Source organism: Equus przewalskii, chromosome 9, assembly GCF_037783145.1.
Source record: "Equus przewalskii isolate Varuska chromosome 9, EquPr2, whole genome shotgun sequence".
Taxonomy (NCBI): domain Eukaryota; kingdom Metazoa; phylum Chordata; class Mammalia; order Perissodactyla; family Equidae; genus Equus; species Equus przewalskii.
The window spans coordinates 65,400,284-65,415,765 of record NC_091839.1 but is presented as its reverse complement, the minus strand read 5'-3'; the positions used below and the strand labels follow the sequence as shown (position 1 = coordinate 65,415,765).

The 15,482-nt window shown below is 39.2% G+C and overlaps 1 protein-coding gene across 4 annotated transcripts in view; it reads left to right on the top strand.

Moving 5' to 3' along the window:
• ROS1 (ROS proto-oncogene 1, receptor tyrosine kinase) overlaps window positions 1-15,482 on the top strand; it is a 105,929-nt gene that overhangs the window by 18,420 nt on the left and 72,027 nt on the right. For all 4 annotated transcript variants that reach the window (XM_008517930.2, XM_070556894.1, XM_070556897.1 and 1 more), the window contains 9 exons: window positions 3,143-3,291; window positions 4,178-4,316; window positions 6,790-6,991; window positions 7,636-7,712; window positions 9,165-9,287; window positions 9,451-9,635; window positions 10,386-10,483; window positions 12,685-13,181; window positions 14,570-14,782. In XM_008517930.2, coding sequence (XP_008516152.2) covers window positions 3,143-3,291; window positions 4,178-4,316; window positions 6,790-6,991; window positions 7,636-7,712; window positions 9,165-9,287; window positions 9,451-9,635; window positions 10,386-10,483; window positions 12,685-13,181; window positions 14,570-14,782 — 1,683 coding nt within the window. The remainder of the gene's footprint in view (window positions 1-3,142; window positions 3,292-4,177; window positions 4,317-6,789; window positions 6,992-7,635; window positions 7,713-9,164; window positions 9,288-9,450; window positions 9,636-10,385; window positions 10,484-12,684; window positions 13,182-14,569; window positions 14,783-15,482) is intronic.

Sequence of the window (15,482 nt, the reverse complement as noted above, 5' to 3'; positions counted from 1 at the left end):
ACTGTGTTTTGCTTGTATAGTTATAATTAGCCAAAAATGAACCATAAATAGAAGAATTAGTAGAGAAGGGTTGTGCTAAGCCTTTCTGTGGTCTAGACCCTCAAATGACAATGGCTTAGTTTTTTTCTTGGTCACAGAGTGTTTTAGTAGTATGGACTTTAATTAGTCCAGATTCAGTATCTATAATGATCCAAATTGTGTCAATTTTTCTTTTAACCGAAAGAGTAAGGTTATGGGAATTTGTGTTTAACTATTTTAAGCTCCTTACAAAATTAACCATGTTTTCTCAATCACAGTAGTGGTTCTCTTTCTATAACAGAAAGCTTATCCACTAAGATCAGGAACAAGGCAAGGATGCCTGCTTTTGCCACTTCTATTCAGCTTAGTACTGGAAGTCCTAGCCAGAGCAATTAAGCAAGAAAAAGGCATCAGATTTGATGGCATCTATAAAAGGCATCCAAATTTGAAAGGAGTAAGAAAATTATCTTTGCAGATGATATGATCCTATATGTAGAAAACCCTAATGATATCACAAAAAACCTTGTTAGAACTAATAAACAAATTCAACCTAGTCGTGGGAAATGAAGTCAACACTCAAAAATCAGTTGCATTTTTATACACTAATGATGAACAATCTGAAAAGGAGATTTAAAAAAATTCCATTTACAATAGCATTAAACAGAATAAAATACTTAGCATTTAACTTATCCAAGGAGGTGAAAGACTTTTAAAATGAAAACTCACAAAACATTTCTGAAACAAATTAAAGAAGACACAAATAAATGGAAAGATATCCCATATTCATGGATCGAAAGACTTAATATTGTTAAGATGTCAGTACTACCCAAAGTGATCTACAGATTTAAAGCAATCTCTATCAAAATTCCCAAGATGTTTTTTGCAGACATAGAAAGATCCATCTGAAAATTCATATGGAATCTTAAGGGACCCCCAAATCCTGAAAAGAAAAACAAACCCAGAGGACCCACACTTTCTGATTTCAAACTTAGTACAAAGCTCCAGTACTCAAAACAGTGTGGTATGGCATAAAGACAGATATATGGACCAATGGACTAGAATAGGGAGCCCAGAAATAAATCCCTACACATGTGGTCAAATGATTTTCAACAAGGGTGCTAAGACCATTCAATGGGGGAAAAAAACAGTATTTTCAACAAATGGTGCTGGGAAAATTGAATATCTACATGCAAAAGAATGAAGTTAGACCCTTACATACATCATATACAAAAATTAACTCAAAGTGAATCCATGGTCTGTATGTAAGATCTAAAACTATAAAACTCTTAGAAGAAAACATAGGGCCGAAGCTTCACAGCATTGAATTTGGCAGTAATTTCTTGCATATGACACCAAAGGCACAGGCAACAAAAGAAAAATAGACACATTGAACTTTATGAGACTAAAACAATTTTATGCATCTAAAGATACTATCAACAGAAGAAAAAGGCAATCAATAGAAAGGGAGAAAATATTTGCAAGTCACACATCTGATAAGGGATTAATATCCAGAATATATAGAGAACTCTGAAAACTCAACAATGAAGAAAACCAAACAATCCAAATCAAAAATGGGTTAAGGATTTGAATATACATTTCTCCAAAGAAGATATACAAATGGCCAATAAGCACATGCAAAGATGTTCAACATCACTAATCATTAGGGAAATGCAAATCAAAACTACAATGAAATTCCACCTCACACCAATTAAGATAGCAACCCTAAAAAAAAATAGAAAAGTAAAGTGTTGATGAGGATGTGTAGAAATTGGAACCCTGTGGATTGATGGTGGGAATGTGAAATGGTATAGCCACTGTGGAAAACAGTATGATGGTTCCTCAAAAAATTAAAGATAGATTACCATACGGTGCAGCAATTTCACTTTTGGGTACATACTAAAGAGAACTGAAAGCAAGGTCTTGAAGAGATATTTGTACACTCATGTTATGCACCCATATTGAATTCAGAATAGCTAAAACACGGAAGCAAACCAAGTGTACATTTATGGATGAATGGATAAGCAAAATGAGATATATACGTTCAATGGAATGTTATTCAGCCTTAAAAAGGAGGGAAATTCTGACATGTGCTACAACATTGATGAACATTAAGGACGTTTGCTAACTGAAATGAGCCAGTCACAAAAGGACAAAAGCTATTTGATTCCACTTATGTGAGGTATTTAGTGTAGTCAAAATTATAGGGATGGAAAATGGAATGGTGATTGCCAGGGGCTTCGGGGTGGGGGAGAGATGAGGAATTATTGTTTAATTAGTAGACTTTCAGTTTTGCAAGATGAAAAGAGTTCTGGAGATAGATGGTGGTGATGGTTGCACATTCTAAATGTACTCAATAGTACTGAGCTGTATGCTTAAAAATGGTTAAGCTAGTAAATTTTATATTGTGTATATCTTACCACAATAAAAAATTGAGGAAAAAAAGAAAGCTGAAGCATTAAATTAGTCACAATTTTGGAAAATAAAAAAAGTAAGGTAAAATAATTTATCCCAGTAGTACATACCATTCAGAATTCTAGCCCGTCATACAGAACCTGGGAAGTAGCATCAATGGGCATGTGCCGCTAATTGTAATGTTGCTAGTGTTTAGAACTCATGAAATATTTTGCAATACAAAACAGCTGACTTTAGAATTCTTTGGAGTACAATTACTCAAACAAAAAAAAATAATTGACAAGATGGGCAATAACAGCAGAATTATGGTGCAAAATTTCAAAAATGTCTCGAAATACTTGTCCTCAGGCAATGGAGGTTCTGCTGTGCCTCAGACATGCCCTTGGCACCCGTGTCCTCGCCGGTACAGAGGTGGTATTGCAGGAGAAAACTAGACTGTCTCAGAACACTCCATCTTGCTAGCCTATAAAAAAAGGACTATCTTAGCGATAACAGTGAGTTCTTTGGGGAGAAAACACTGCCAGACTGACTGACTGATTTAAAAACATAAACCAGTTGAATATGTGCATCAGTCATTGTTCAAGTATTGTTGGTATTGTGGCAAGATGGAGTGGTAGCAAGAGAATGCTAAGTGCACTAGATAAAACAGGCGCCTTCTCTCCTGCCTGGACAGACGGGGTGCATGGTGAATGAAATCTTGTTTTCTTCCCAGAAAACGCAGACTTCCCCACTGCACCCTTTGCTTCTTCCATTGGAAGCCATGGTGTGACATTACGATGGAAATCTGCCAACATCTCTGGGGTAAAATACATCATTCAGTGGAAATATGCACAACTTCCTGGAAGCTGGACTTACACAGAGGTATGAAAAGCTGCCCATGTACCTAAACACAGGCTTTTTTTCAAGTTCTTAAAAGTGCCAAGTTTCTACATATGATTATAGGTATAAAGACGTTCTAGAGAAGATTCAAGCGTAAAATGAATGGCTGGATTAGATGAACTTTAATCTCCGCTACTCTGTAACATGTTAATGCTCAACCTTTTATTTCTGATGGGAATATATTATTGGACATATGTATTATTCCTTCAGCACAGCATCACATAGCCAACTACTCATATTATTGGTCATTGTCTGCTCATCCCATTTATGTATGTATGTATGTATTTATTTATTTCTTTTAAAGATTGGCACCTCAGCTAACATCTTTTGCCAATCTTCTTTTTTTCTCTTTCTTCTTCTCCCGACTCCCCAGGACATAGCTGTGTATTCTAGTTGCAGGTCCTTCTGGCTCTGCTATGTGGGACGCTGCCTCACCATGGCTTGATGAGTCACAGGGCCAGCCCAGCCCAGCCCAGCCCAGCCCATTTAAAATGATTCTAACTAGGCCAGGGAGGGCATCCAGGGCTGCCCTTTTAGGAAAGCATGAGCAAGTTCAGAGAAAAATAGTCCCAGGATACCAAGTATATTTTATAGAAAAATTAAAGTGAAGCCTGAGGTAAATGCCAAATAATTGAATCCATAATTTTGCAATTTTGAAGCAGGAAAGCATTTCTGTGTGAGTTATGCAGACTGATGTTCTGGATGGCTCGGTTCTAAGCTCCAGCCTCCACTCCATCTGGTCTGGCAGGCCTTGGGTCACCCCATATCCGAAAGGCCATCCATCTTCTGCAAACTACTCCGTGCTCTTGAGTCACACTGTATGGTGGTGAGTCGACAAATGCTGACGCTTGATCTCTCGTTGATCCAGGCTGTGTCTGAACTCTCATACGTGGTAGAGCCCCTCCATCCCTTCACTGAATATGTTTTTCGAGTGGTTTGGATCTTCACAGCCCAGCTGCAACTGTATTCACCCCCAAGCCCCACTTACAGGACTCATCCTTCTGGAGGTACGGCGTGCACACATTCCTTCGTTAGTTGATGCATTAAAGAAAAGTGCTGTGTGTTATGATAAAAGGAACATTTTGAGGGAGGTCTGGCCTTTAGGGTCTTGGAAATGGCGAGTGGAGGAGGGGAGAGTCAGGTCACAGTATTAAATAAGGTGGTCAGAATAAGCCTCAAGAAGCAGCTAAGTGTTATGGAAGGTTTTAAACCAGAGGAGTAATTGCTTCACATGCTCCTTAAAAAGATAATTTTGGCAACTATGCGTAGAATGGATTGAGGGAATGAGAGATTGGGAAGTAAAAGGGTAGAGAGACCAGCTGGAAGGTTATTATAACATTTTAACATCTTATCAGAGATGAGTACAAAGTACAGTACATGTATTGGAGCATTTTCTGATTTCTTCCTTTGGAGATGTGACATCCATACCAGGAAAAGGATTCAGGCCTAGAGCCTTTTAGGGAGGCAGACACTCAGGAAGAGTTTCTGGTGCTCCCAAACTTGGAGTTAGTTGAGGGGACCTGGGAGGACTTATTCCAAGCCAGATGTTAGCTGTCCCCACCTCTCAGTTCTGGAGATTCAGCTGTGTGCAGAGACCCTCAGATTGACATAGGCCTTGGACCTAGGTTGGTTGGGGCGTTTCCCCATTCTCTGAATAGTGCCCTCTTCTTGATTATCAGATTTAGGGTATGTGAGGTCACCTCTGCAGATTATTCCCTGGCCATCCTTACAACCTCGGGTCAGACACTGGCCTAGGGCCATGTTTGAAATGTTCCAGATCAGAGTAGAATACATGGATCCTTCTTTGTTCAAAGCAATGCCTCCTGTACTCCAACAGTGCTGGAACATTTTCCGTGCTGGAGAGATATCACGGTCTAAGGCCCATGGCTAGTCAAATCAAAGTAATGAGGAAGGTAGCTTTTGCTTTGCATTTCTGGGCGTTTCTCTTGGATGTACAAGCCCACATACCCTCCGGGTGTTCTAGACTCTGTACTGGGTGTCCATTCCATGGATGGTATCTCATGCTTCAATTCTTTCTCACTTTTCTAGTCACCTCAAACTTATAAAGTACGTTTTGTGTTCCATTGCCTCGTTGCTGTTCTCTTTTAGCTATGGGAAATACATATGATTTTAGATGGTATTATTGCCTTTTAATTGGGACCCTTACAAAGATAATTTCTTTACCATGTGGAATGGTTATTAGGCAAATACCTTGCCTAACCTGACCAGCCTTTCATGGAGGATTTTTGAGGGAGAGATTTGGACAATAACCACAGCTCGCCATGTAGGTGGCATCTAACTTGCTTGAAGTGGAGCAGATCCTGTCTGGGCATTGACCCTAATGAGTTAGGGTTTTTGAGATCCTGATTCGAATTCAGTAGAAGACGACTCCTACTTCCCTGTTCACCAAGGTGACTGAGTGCATGGAGCAGAGGAGTGATGCAATAATGTTTGTATTTGCCAAAGACTAGTCTGAGAGTTGGGAGGAATTGTATCAGACAAAGGCTGAGAGATCAATTAAGAGGCCTTTAAAAAACTCATCCGGTGTAAGAGTTGAACTGTAATTTCTTCCAAGTCTAACGAATCAGGGGTGATGCAGAGCATTTGCCAAAGTGTTCCCAGGGAGAGAAGTCTACTCAAGAGCAAAGTGACATCAAAGTATGTCTTTCTATGGAAATAGGACGTGAAAGAGTGAAGTTTCAGGGAATGGGAGGTATGAAAAGTAGGTGGAGACATGAGTGGTAGACAGGCTGTTCGATCATTTGTTTTCCTTTCTGTTCTTTGCCACTTAGGTAGCTCCTAAAGTCTATGAGTGAACGCTTAATTAATTGATACATGCTCCTGTAATGCTTTGCAAGAGAAGAGCTGCTAACACACAGGCACAGTTAACCTGGCTTCCAGGGGACCTTGGGAGCTGGGGGAAGGAAGGTATAGTCTGGGTCTGCAGAACTGATGCCAACACAGGTGAAGCAGATTGTTCTGATTCAGGCTTATCTGAACCCATATCTTTAGCTGGAACTGCTCAGGCCACAGCACTCTAGGGAGTGAAATGCCCCAGGACGTCCTCCTTTCAGCTCCTGTGAATCATTGACTCCAGCCTTGTTACCAATTCTCTTCTCCTTTCTAAGCTGGTTCCATCCCACGTTTCAACTCATTTAGGTCCCTAGAGATTTTTAACAACTTTTTTCTAGAACGTTTATCCTATTTGTATTCTTCCACGTTGAATTTTATTTCACAAATTAGAAGTGAGGAAAATAACATTCAAAAGAGTCCCTTAGAGAAGTAGCTAACTGGTGTTATTTAGGGATTAAGAATTGCAGCTGGTAGATATCTCACTGCCTTCTCCCTATCACTTACTTTGAATATTAATAAAAATATTTCAATTATGCTAAGTTTTCAAAGAACGAGACTTTTCTCCTATCCTATTTATATTTTCCCTTGTCACTTTTCCACTCATTATGTCTCCATTATCTCTTCCAGTTCCTGAAACTGCTCCTCTCATTAGAAATATTGAGAGCTCCAGTCCCGACACTGTGGAAGTCAGTTGGGCTCCACCTCAGTTCCCAGGTGGACCTATTTTGGGTTATAATTTAAGACTGATTAGCAAAAATAAAAAATTAGATTCAGGGACACAGAGAACCAGTTTCCAGTTTTACTCCACTCTGCCAAATACCACCTACAGGTAAGAGTTAAGTGGGGCAAAGATAACATAACCTGCATGGCCGCAGGCATGATAACTAAGAAATATGGCTAAAGAATAGTTTAAATGTATTTTGAGAAGTCCCATTGACTTTGTGCTGTGGGTTTGAAGTGATTGAGGTTTTCCTCAAGTTTTATGTTTATTAGATTACACCATCCTAAGTAAAAACATTCTCAAGTATTTCTTTTCCATTCAGAGGATCCTTATAAATATGGGCTAACAAAGACATCATAAACACCATGAATACCATTTCTTCATTTAAACATGAAAAAAGTAAGGAGGTGAAATTCTGTTAATGGTATTTTTTTTTAACCGTTAGGGGGATTATTTTATTATTGTTAGCTTTTCTAGCATTTACTAAGACCTCTTTAAATTAGGGTGGGAATAGGGGTCATGCAGATAGCAGAGTTCAGCTTTTGACCTCCATGACCCTGAACTCTTCTATGGGGAATACAAACAAGGATGTGATTGATGGTCGTTTTAGTGCTGAGCAGCGGCACCAAGTAACTAGATACGTGCAATGCCATATTGTCCTTTAAATAGAAACATTATTACTCCTTCTATTTTTATCTCATGTTCACACCATGCCATGTGAAACACATCTCTCCAAATTGTTTTTGGAATAGGTTTTTTATTACAGCAGTAAATGAAGTTGGTGAGGGGCCGGAAGCAGAAGCTAATATTACCACTTCATCCCCAGCAGGTACAGCCCAAGGATGCTCCTTCTGTTTCACGGGAGCTGAGGGGGTGGCAAGGGTGGGTTCGGATCATAGAGGTCCTGGGTCATCTGGTATTCCTCAAGAATCTACCTCTTCTGCCCAAATGAACATTGTCCTTTGGATACTTCGTAAGATTTCAATTATAAGTGAGTCCTAGTATTTGACAAATAGAAGTTAAGTTGTTACATTGAAAGTTTTCACGTTAGGATTTAGGAATTTAAAAATTAGAACAAAACAATTTAGTGACTTAAAAAATATAGCCTCAAGCAAATGCTTGGTTTCAGTTGAAATCACTAGTGATTATGACTCACATTTACACACTCAGGGGACCATATAACCTTTCTACCCTAACTCCCATTTTATATTATGCATCATCTTTTAATACATATCAGATATCTTTTTCTTCCAGTATCCTTAAGGTATTTAAATATATCTGGACTTAATAATTTACATTTTACCATTTTGAATATTCAATCTACCAAATTAACTTTTGTTATTATTCTGTAAGTACCATATTTTTGGCTTTGGCATTTTAATGACTGCCTTGAGAGACTGAGTACTTACTGCGTGATGCCTATGTGGGCAAAATAATAAATGAAAATGCTTTCTAAGAAGCACCAAAATATTTTGGGGAGACTAGTAAAAGAGTTTGAATAGTATCCAAAGATTCCGAATTTTCAGACTCTCCTTTCTATTTTCACTAGAACCCCATTTGCTGATTTCACTGCCCCTTACCCTCACAAGCCAGTGGGTATGGAATGTTATCTGTCACGAGCCTTTAGTTTTTTTTGGCTGTTACTAGACTCTAGGAAAGGAGAGGTATTTTTGTTATGCAAGAAGCATCCAAAGGGCGAGTTAAATATAGATGAGGCTTAAGGTTTTTGTTACTGTGATTATTGCATAACATTTATTAATTGCCCTAAAAGTGTTCATGAGCACACACGGCCTCAATCCCCAATGGAACAGAACATTAGGCAGAGTTCTGCAGTCCTCAAATTTCCTCTAGGGGACTTTTCTCCTGCCTCAAAGGAAGAGATAATTGAAGATGAAACAGAGACTACCAATGTCTATCTGTATGTGTGTTTGTAACAACCCACTCTGGCCTGGGCTGGACCACCTCCACCAAGCAGTCAATTTCTCATAGCTGAGGATAATGAGCTGAGCTCCTATTGGGGCAAGGCTGTTGAGAACCGTGATACCCCATGCGATATCATTTTGAGGGCATTTAGGGGCACATATACATAAATCTTACTTGATTGACACTCTACTTCCTACCCCAATCATAGAATAGTGTGACGAAATGCCCCAGTGCCTTCAGAGAAAAGCTTGCCAGCCTCTTTCATGTGCTAGTCCCCTTGCTTTGAAGGGTGGTATGGATCTTTCTCGTGTCAATGTGCATATGGTGGGTCTATCTGTAAATTGTGCTGCTGTTTTAGTTCAAGAAGAGGAACAGTGGCTCTTTTTATCCAGAAAAACTTCTCTACGAAAGAGATCTTTGAAACACTTGGTAGATGAAGCACATTGCCTTCACTCAGGTGCTACGCACCATAACATTACAGGTCAGTATAATAGAAAAGAATGTTTCCTTAGTAAAAAGAAAGATCCAGATTGACTTCCATTTTAATCTCTTTGTTAAAAATTAAAGAAGTAAATTCTCTTTCCTGTAAGTTTTTTGTCTGGTTGTTATATGATAACACACATGTATTTGCATGGCTCTTCTAGGAATATCAGTTCATGTCCACGAGCAAGTTGTTTATTTCTCTGAAGGAACTCGCATATGGGTGAAGAAGGCCGCCAACATGTCTGATGTCTCCGACCTGAGAATTTTTTATGGAGGTTCAGGGTTAATTTCTTCCATCTCCATAGATTGGCTTTATCAGAGAATGTATTTCATCATGGGTGAACAGGTTAGTCTGAGAATTTAAAGTGAATAACTAGATACTGATACTCATATGCATATCTTGGCATATTTACAAGTAAACACAATTCTTTCTTTCATTCCATAAATACTTACTGCATATTTACTATATTTTAGACACTAACAAGGAATCATAGACCTGGTCTATAGGTGATTCTAGACTATACGTAGTACTAGTCCTGACCTACCATTAAATCATCTTTATTTGAGGTTTTTCAGACCCATGAGTTTATACTAAGCTTAATTCACCTTGCGTAAGATATCGGTGGTGCCTGTATTATCACAAGATAAGACTGCCGGTCATGATCAAAGTCAGCTGCAGGCATTTGAAATTACATAATGACCAGGGGTCATTGGTAGGTCTCCGAGAATAAAATATTACTGAAATCTTTGAGAAGACAGTCTTAATCTGTTTCAAATTTCCTTCTCTGAAAGGGACAGGCTTATGGCAATCACTACGGCTGGAAACCCATAAGCGTGGATACAGCTTAAATATTTAAAATAGTCGAGTGCCTCCATATCCAGGAAAATAGTTACTTGTATTTCACTGATGATAATAAGATGTAAACTCATTAGGATATAAGATATCGAACTGACTTCTAAGAGCTTTTTTATGTTTTTGCAAAGTGCTCAGTGAGTAGCACAATTAGAAGCCCAGAACAGATGCTCAAGAGACACTTGTTGGCCAAATTTAATATAGACAGACACTAATCCTACTGATGTATTTTTGATTCTCTAGGTATGTGTCTGTGATTTAGAGAACTGCTCAAACATTGAGGAAATTACTCCTCCCTCAATTATTGCACCTCAAAAAATTGTGGCTGATTCCTACAATGGGTAAGTGTTAGCTTTGTAAATATGAATTCTCTTCCATTGGCAAGAATCTTTGGGAAGCTTGCTTGCTAATGAAGCATTATAGCACCAGATGAGCCTGTCTATGTATCTTATTTCAAATTTAATTAAATCCAGGAAAAGTTTTCATTCTATGGAGCCAAGAGGAAATTCTTTCAAACCCGATCCAACTTTCTTTCAAAGTTGGTTTCAAACAGCTTCTCTAGTTAAGTAGTTTAGCATTTCACTGTGAAATATGGGTAGATGGGAAAGACCCCTTGTCTGGGACCTGGAGACCTGGGTTCTAGTCCTGGATTTGTCACTATGACAAATGACTCAGGGTCTCCTTGCCCCCTCAATGCTCCCTGTAAGAACCCCTCTAGCCTGCTTTCTCCTTTCATTGCACGCTTTCTTTTCCTGAACAATTCAGCAGCAGTTCATATCTCTGGTCTGATTCTCACAACTTTCAAGAGGCTGGTTTAGTGAGAACGCTGCCAGCAACCACTTAGGAAACAGGAATTGATGGTTGACAATAAGTAAAAATTTTCCATTACGAATAAGTATTTTTTCCCTTGCCACAAATGAAATGGACACATTTTAGCTCAGTTGTGCTGCTAAATTGCACTAGGACCTGGAGCAAATAACTTCATGTCTGTGACCTTTGTTTCGTCCATCTGTATTGGGAAGACAATAATACCCAATTGGGTTATTTTGAGGATGAAATGAGGTATTCTCTGTGAATATATTTTGTGATCTCCAAATGCACACAAAAGCAAAGGATGAAAACTAGAAAGTTATTTTGGAGTTATTATTTCTTATATATGACCAGATAATAACGGGTTAGTAAATAATAAGCAAGGCCAACGTTTGTGAGATTAAACTTTTTTCTTTTCTGTAGGAATAAAGTTGTTTTCGTTTTGAATGAAAAAAATACAGCCCATAACCCTTTTATTTTTCACTAACTGATCTTCTTGAAAAAAGATTTCTCATTATTGATTTAAAATGAAGCTTTTCTATTCATATTCATTTATACTAGGTTTTTATTTTAATGTCTTAGGTTTGAATGAACAACTGAATTATAAAATACTTTTTAAAAAACCCTGTGATGTAGGGCAAGCCCTTTGGACTCTCTGGATCTTGTTTTCCCCATTTATAAAAGTCTAAGATCCTGTGAAATATAACTTTGTTGCTGGCAATGACATAAAATGACTCATTCTGAAGATAATGAACTCCACCCACTAAGTCGGTCACTCAAAGTGCATCTCAGTGAGGTCTTGGGTGGCTCTTTTTTCTGTGAGGATAAAATTGATTTGTGCTTAGATTTTGAAACGGGACTAGAAATGATAATAATAATTAATAGTTATCGAACACTTAACATATGCTTCTAAGTGCATTAATTCCAGTAATTCATTTAATCCTTGTTCAACCCTATAAAGTAGATACTTTCAGTATCCCGATTTTGTAGATAAGGAAATTGAAGCAAACACTGGGCTCCAAATTAGGTGCTTTTTCAAAATTCGTCCATTGGCTCCTTTCTCCTGATTGCTGGGTGGCCCTTCCCTGCTGTTTTGGTCACTTGTCGGGTATTTCTTCATGATTTGTAAAATGGCAGCCTTGTTGCCTCGCTCACTTGTAAATTCTACTTAAAAAAGCTTAGTCTACTACAAATGCAAAGTAGTTTTGCTAGGTAGTTATAGCAAAATAGTGATTATGAGGTTTAAAAACAGTAAATGTTTTAATGTTTTTGCTTTCTTCCGTTTTATCATTCACAATACAAGGGAAAATTTATTGACAGACTTAGAGTTAAGAATTTGTGTATTTTGGAGAAAAGTGTTTTATAATAAATAACGTGTTCAGCCATGTAATTTTTATGTGATATGCTCTCTTTTAAGAGTAGACTCCATTAGAAAGTCTTTAAAGAATCTTTCTGTTCTTAAACTTTGTGATTCCTTAAAAAGCCATGTATAATAATTAGGAGACTAAGCATTATAAATGAGGCTGAAATTTACCAATGTTCCAACGTCTAACTTAAATGAGTAGAGCATATCCTTAGGAAATATCTTTACCCTTTTGTACCTTGGGAAACCCCGTACTTACTGACTCTAGAGGTATGTGGTTCTTATTGCCCAACAGGATAAAGCAGTGGCTGAGGAGGTTACTCATCCACCCTTGCACTGAGTCACACAGGCTTCTTTTTTTCCTGTCAGGTATGTCTTTTATCTCCTGAGAGATGGCATTTATAGAGTAGATCTCCCTGTGCCATCTGGTCGCCACTCAGAAGCCATGCATATTGTGGAGAGTTGCACATTAAAGGACTTTGTAGTAAAGCCACAGTCCAAGCGAATCATTTACTTCAATGACACCGCCAAAGGCTTCATGTCAACATTTCTGGATGGCTCTGCTTCCCATCTTGTCCTACCTCATGTCCCCTTTGCTGATGTGAAGAGCTTTGCTTGTGAAAACAATGACTTCCTTGTCACAGATGGCAAGGCCGTTTTCCAACAGGACCTTCTGTCTTTTAATGAGTTCATCGTGGGATGTGACCTGAGTCACATAGAAGAGTTTGGGTTCGGTAACTTGGTCATCTTTGGCTCCCACACTCAGCCGCACCCCCTGCCCGGCCGCCCGCAGCAGCTCTCAGTGCTCTTTGGCTCCCACCAGGCCCTGGTTCAGTGGAAACCTCCTGCCCTCGCCATAGGAGCCAGTGAGTGCCCTCTCCTCAGCCTGGTTACTGACTTCGCTGGAAGGAGGGGAAAGCTTGAACTACTTGATATTGCAACTTAATTTTAAAAGCCCATGTACGATTATTCAGTGATCACCCAGAAATGCTACTTAGCTCCAAAAAAACCCCACAAAACCCCAGAACCAACTGTTTATATCTTTGTTCTGCATTTATTGGTTTTACATTGGGAGGATCTCTATATTTCCCATGTCTATCCCAACAGAACGGTTTGAACATTTCTTGGGTGTCTACTAGGAGCCAGGCACTGTTATTCTAGTCTGAGTGAATATATTAGCCAGGGACATAGAGTGCTGGGGTTGAGATTTTGTGTCCATGGAGATATTGCATGAATTTGAGCAACTCCCTGAAACTCTGTGAACTTGTATGTCCATCTCTGGAGAGGCATTGTGTGTGGTGGGCAAGCAGGTGGGCTCTGGGGCCAGCCTGCCTGGATTCAAAGGCTAGTCTTGCCATTTATTAGCAGAGTGGCCCTAGGCAAGTTACTTAACCACTCTGTGCATCCATTCCCACCACTGGGCAATGGAAATATTAATTATATTTTTCTATGGGGTTGTCATACAGATTAAGTTAAGATGCATAAGTAGAGCACTGAGAACAGTATCCAGCACAGAGATAGGCAAACTTTTTCTCTAAAGGAAGGAGCAGATAGTAAACGTTTTCAGCTTTGTGGGTCGCGTGGTCTCTGTCACAGCTACTCAGCTCTGCTGTTGTAGTGTGTAAACAGTCATGGATAATACGTAAATGAGTAACTGGCTGTGTCCCAGTACAACTTCTTTTACAAAACAGGCGGTGGGCCAGATCTGGACTGTGGGCTGTAGTTTGCCAATCCCTGGTACCCTAGAGTGTTTAGCAAACATTGGCCATTTTATCCTTTAAGACTAAGTTAATTTACGCCTGTTTGCTCTATATCTCAAAGATGGCTGAAAATGAACAAGCAGGGTTTTTTTGGTATTGTTTGGGCTTCTAGGAGGAAGGTGCTATACAAACCCTGGGAATTATATTAGATTCATCACTAAGCATTTGTTTATTAGAAGTGTGGTTATACCTGGTGTTGTTATAGAGCATCCCTGACTGTTCCATGCAGCCGATCGTACAGCTTTGACTGAGGAACAGTGTCCTCTGATTTGTTGGGAAGGATGTCTCCTTCGATGGGGCAAAATGAGCGGCCTGGGAGGAATGTACACTGTCCTAGTCATATTGTCAGATTAACCCTGATTAGTGGGGTAACAGGTATTACTGCCCAATAACCCTCCCATTCAAGGTGAGGCTGTAGACAAATTTACTGATGATCCTGTGTGCCCTTGCTGACGTCATCCCGGTGAGTGATGTTCTTTAACTCTTCCGATTAGGCCCATCTGCCTGGCAGAACTGGACATATGAGGTGAAAGTATCAACCCAAGACTTTCCTGAAATCACTCATGTTTTCTCTAACGTAAGTGGGACCATGCTTAATGTACCCGAGCTGCAGAGTGCTACGAAATACAAGGTTTCTGTGAGAGCAAGTTCTCCCACGGGGCCAGGCCCTTGGTCAGAGCCCTCGGTGGGTACCACCCTGGTGCCAGGTGAGAAAACGTTCTTGATTTAGGGAGTGATTCTGACTAAAAGGTCTTACTTTCTGTGTCCTTTGAAATTCCTCACCTCCAATGTAGTAGAGAAATTAGAATGAGGGTTCGTTGATCTCTTAAGTGTGTGTTTATTATCTGAGATTCGGAAAGCAAATAGAGCACTGTGTGATATTTAATTTATGTTTCTAACCTGCTATTTTAAACTTTCCAAGATATTTTTGAGGAAACAATTTAATTTTCTTCTCCTTCCTGGCTTGCTTCTTTCTCATGGTTTATTAAGACATAATAATAAGGAACTCTGAAGGTTGTGGTGAGAGAAGTTGAGGTGCCGTGAATTCCATCCCCTTGGCTGAAAGAAAACGGAAAGATAACTGTACAATTCATACTGCTGTTGTTTCACAGTTGCTTCTGGGTTGTCTGAATGTGATCAGGGCAACCAATAGTCAAAGCAAAAAAAAAAAAAAAAATTCTGCCATGACCATGACATTGCTATAGAGGCAACATCACCACACATTTCTCTTCACATTCGATTTCAAATATTCGCATAAAAAATCAGAAAGTATATTTAACATGATAGATGATTCTATTAAGCAGATACAGTTACTCATATCCTTCCACAGTGTTTTTCAAAATGTTGATATTCTTTTACTTTACAAAGGAAATCTTAGGATATAAGGCATGTACCTAAAAAAGTGTG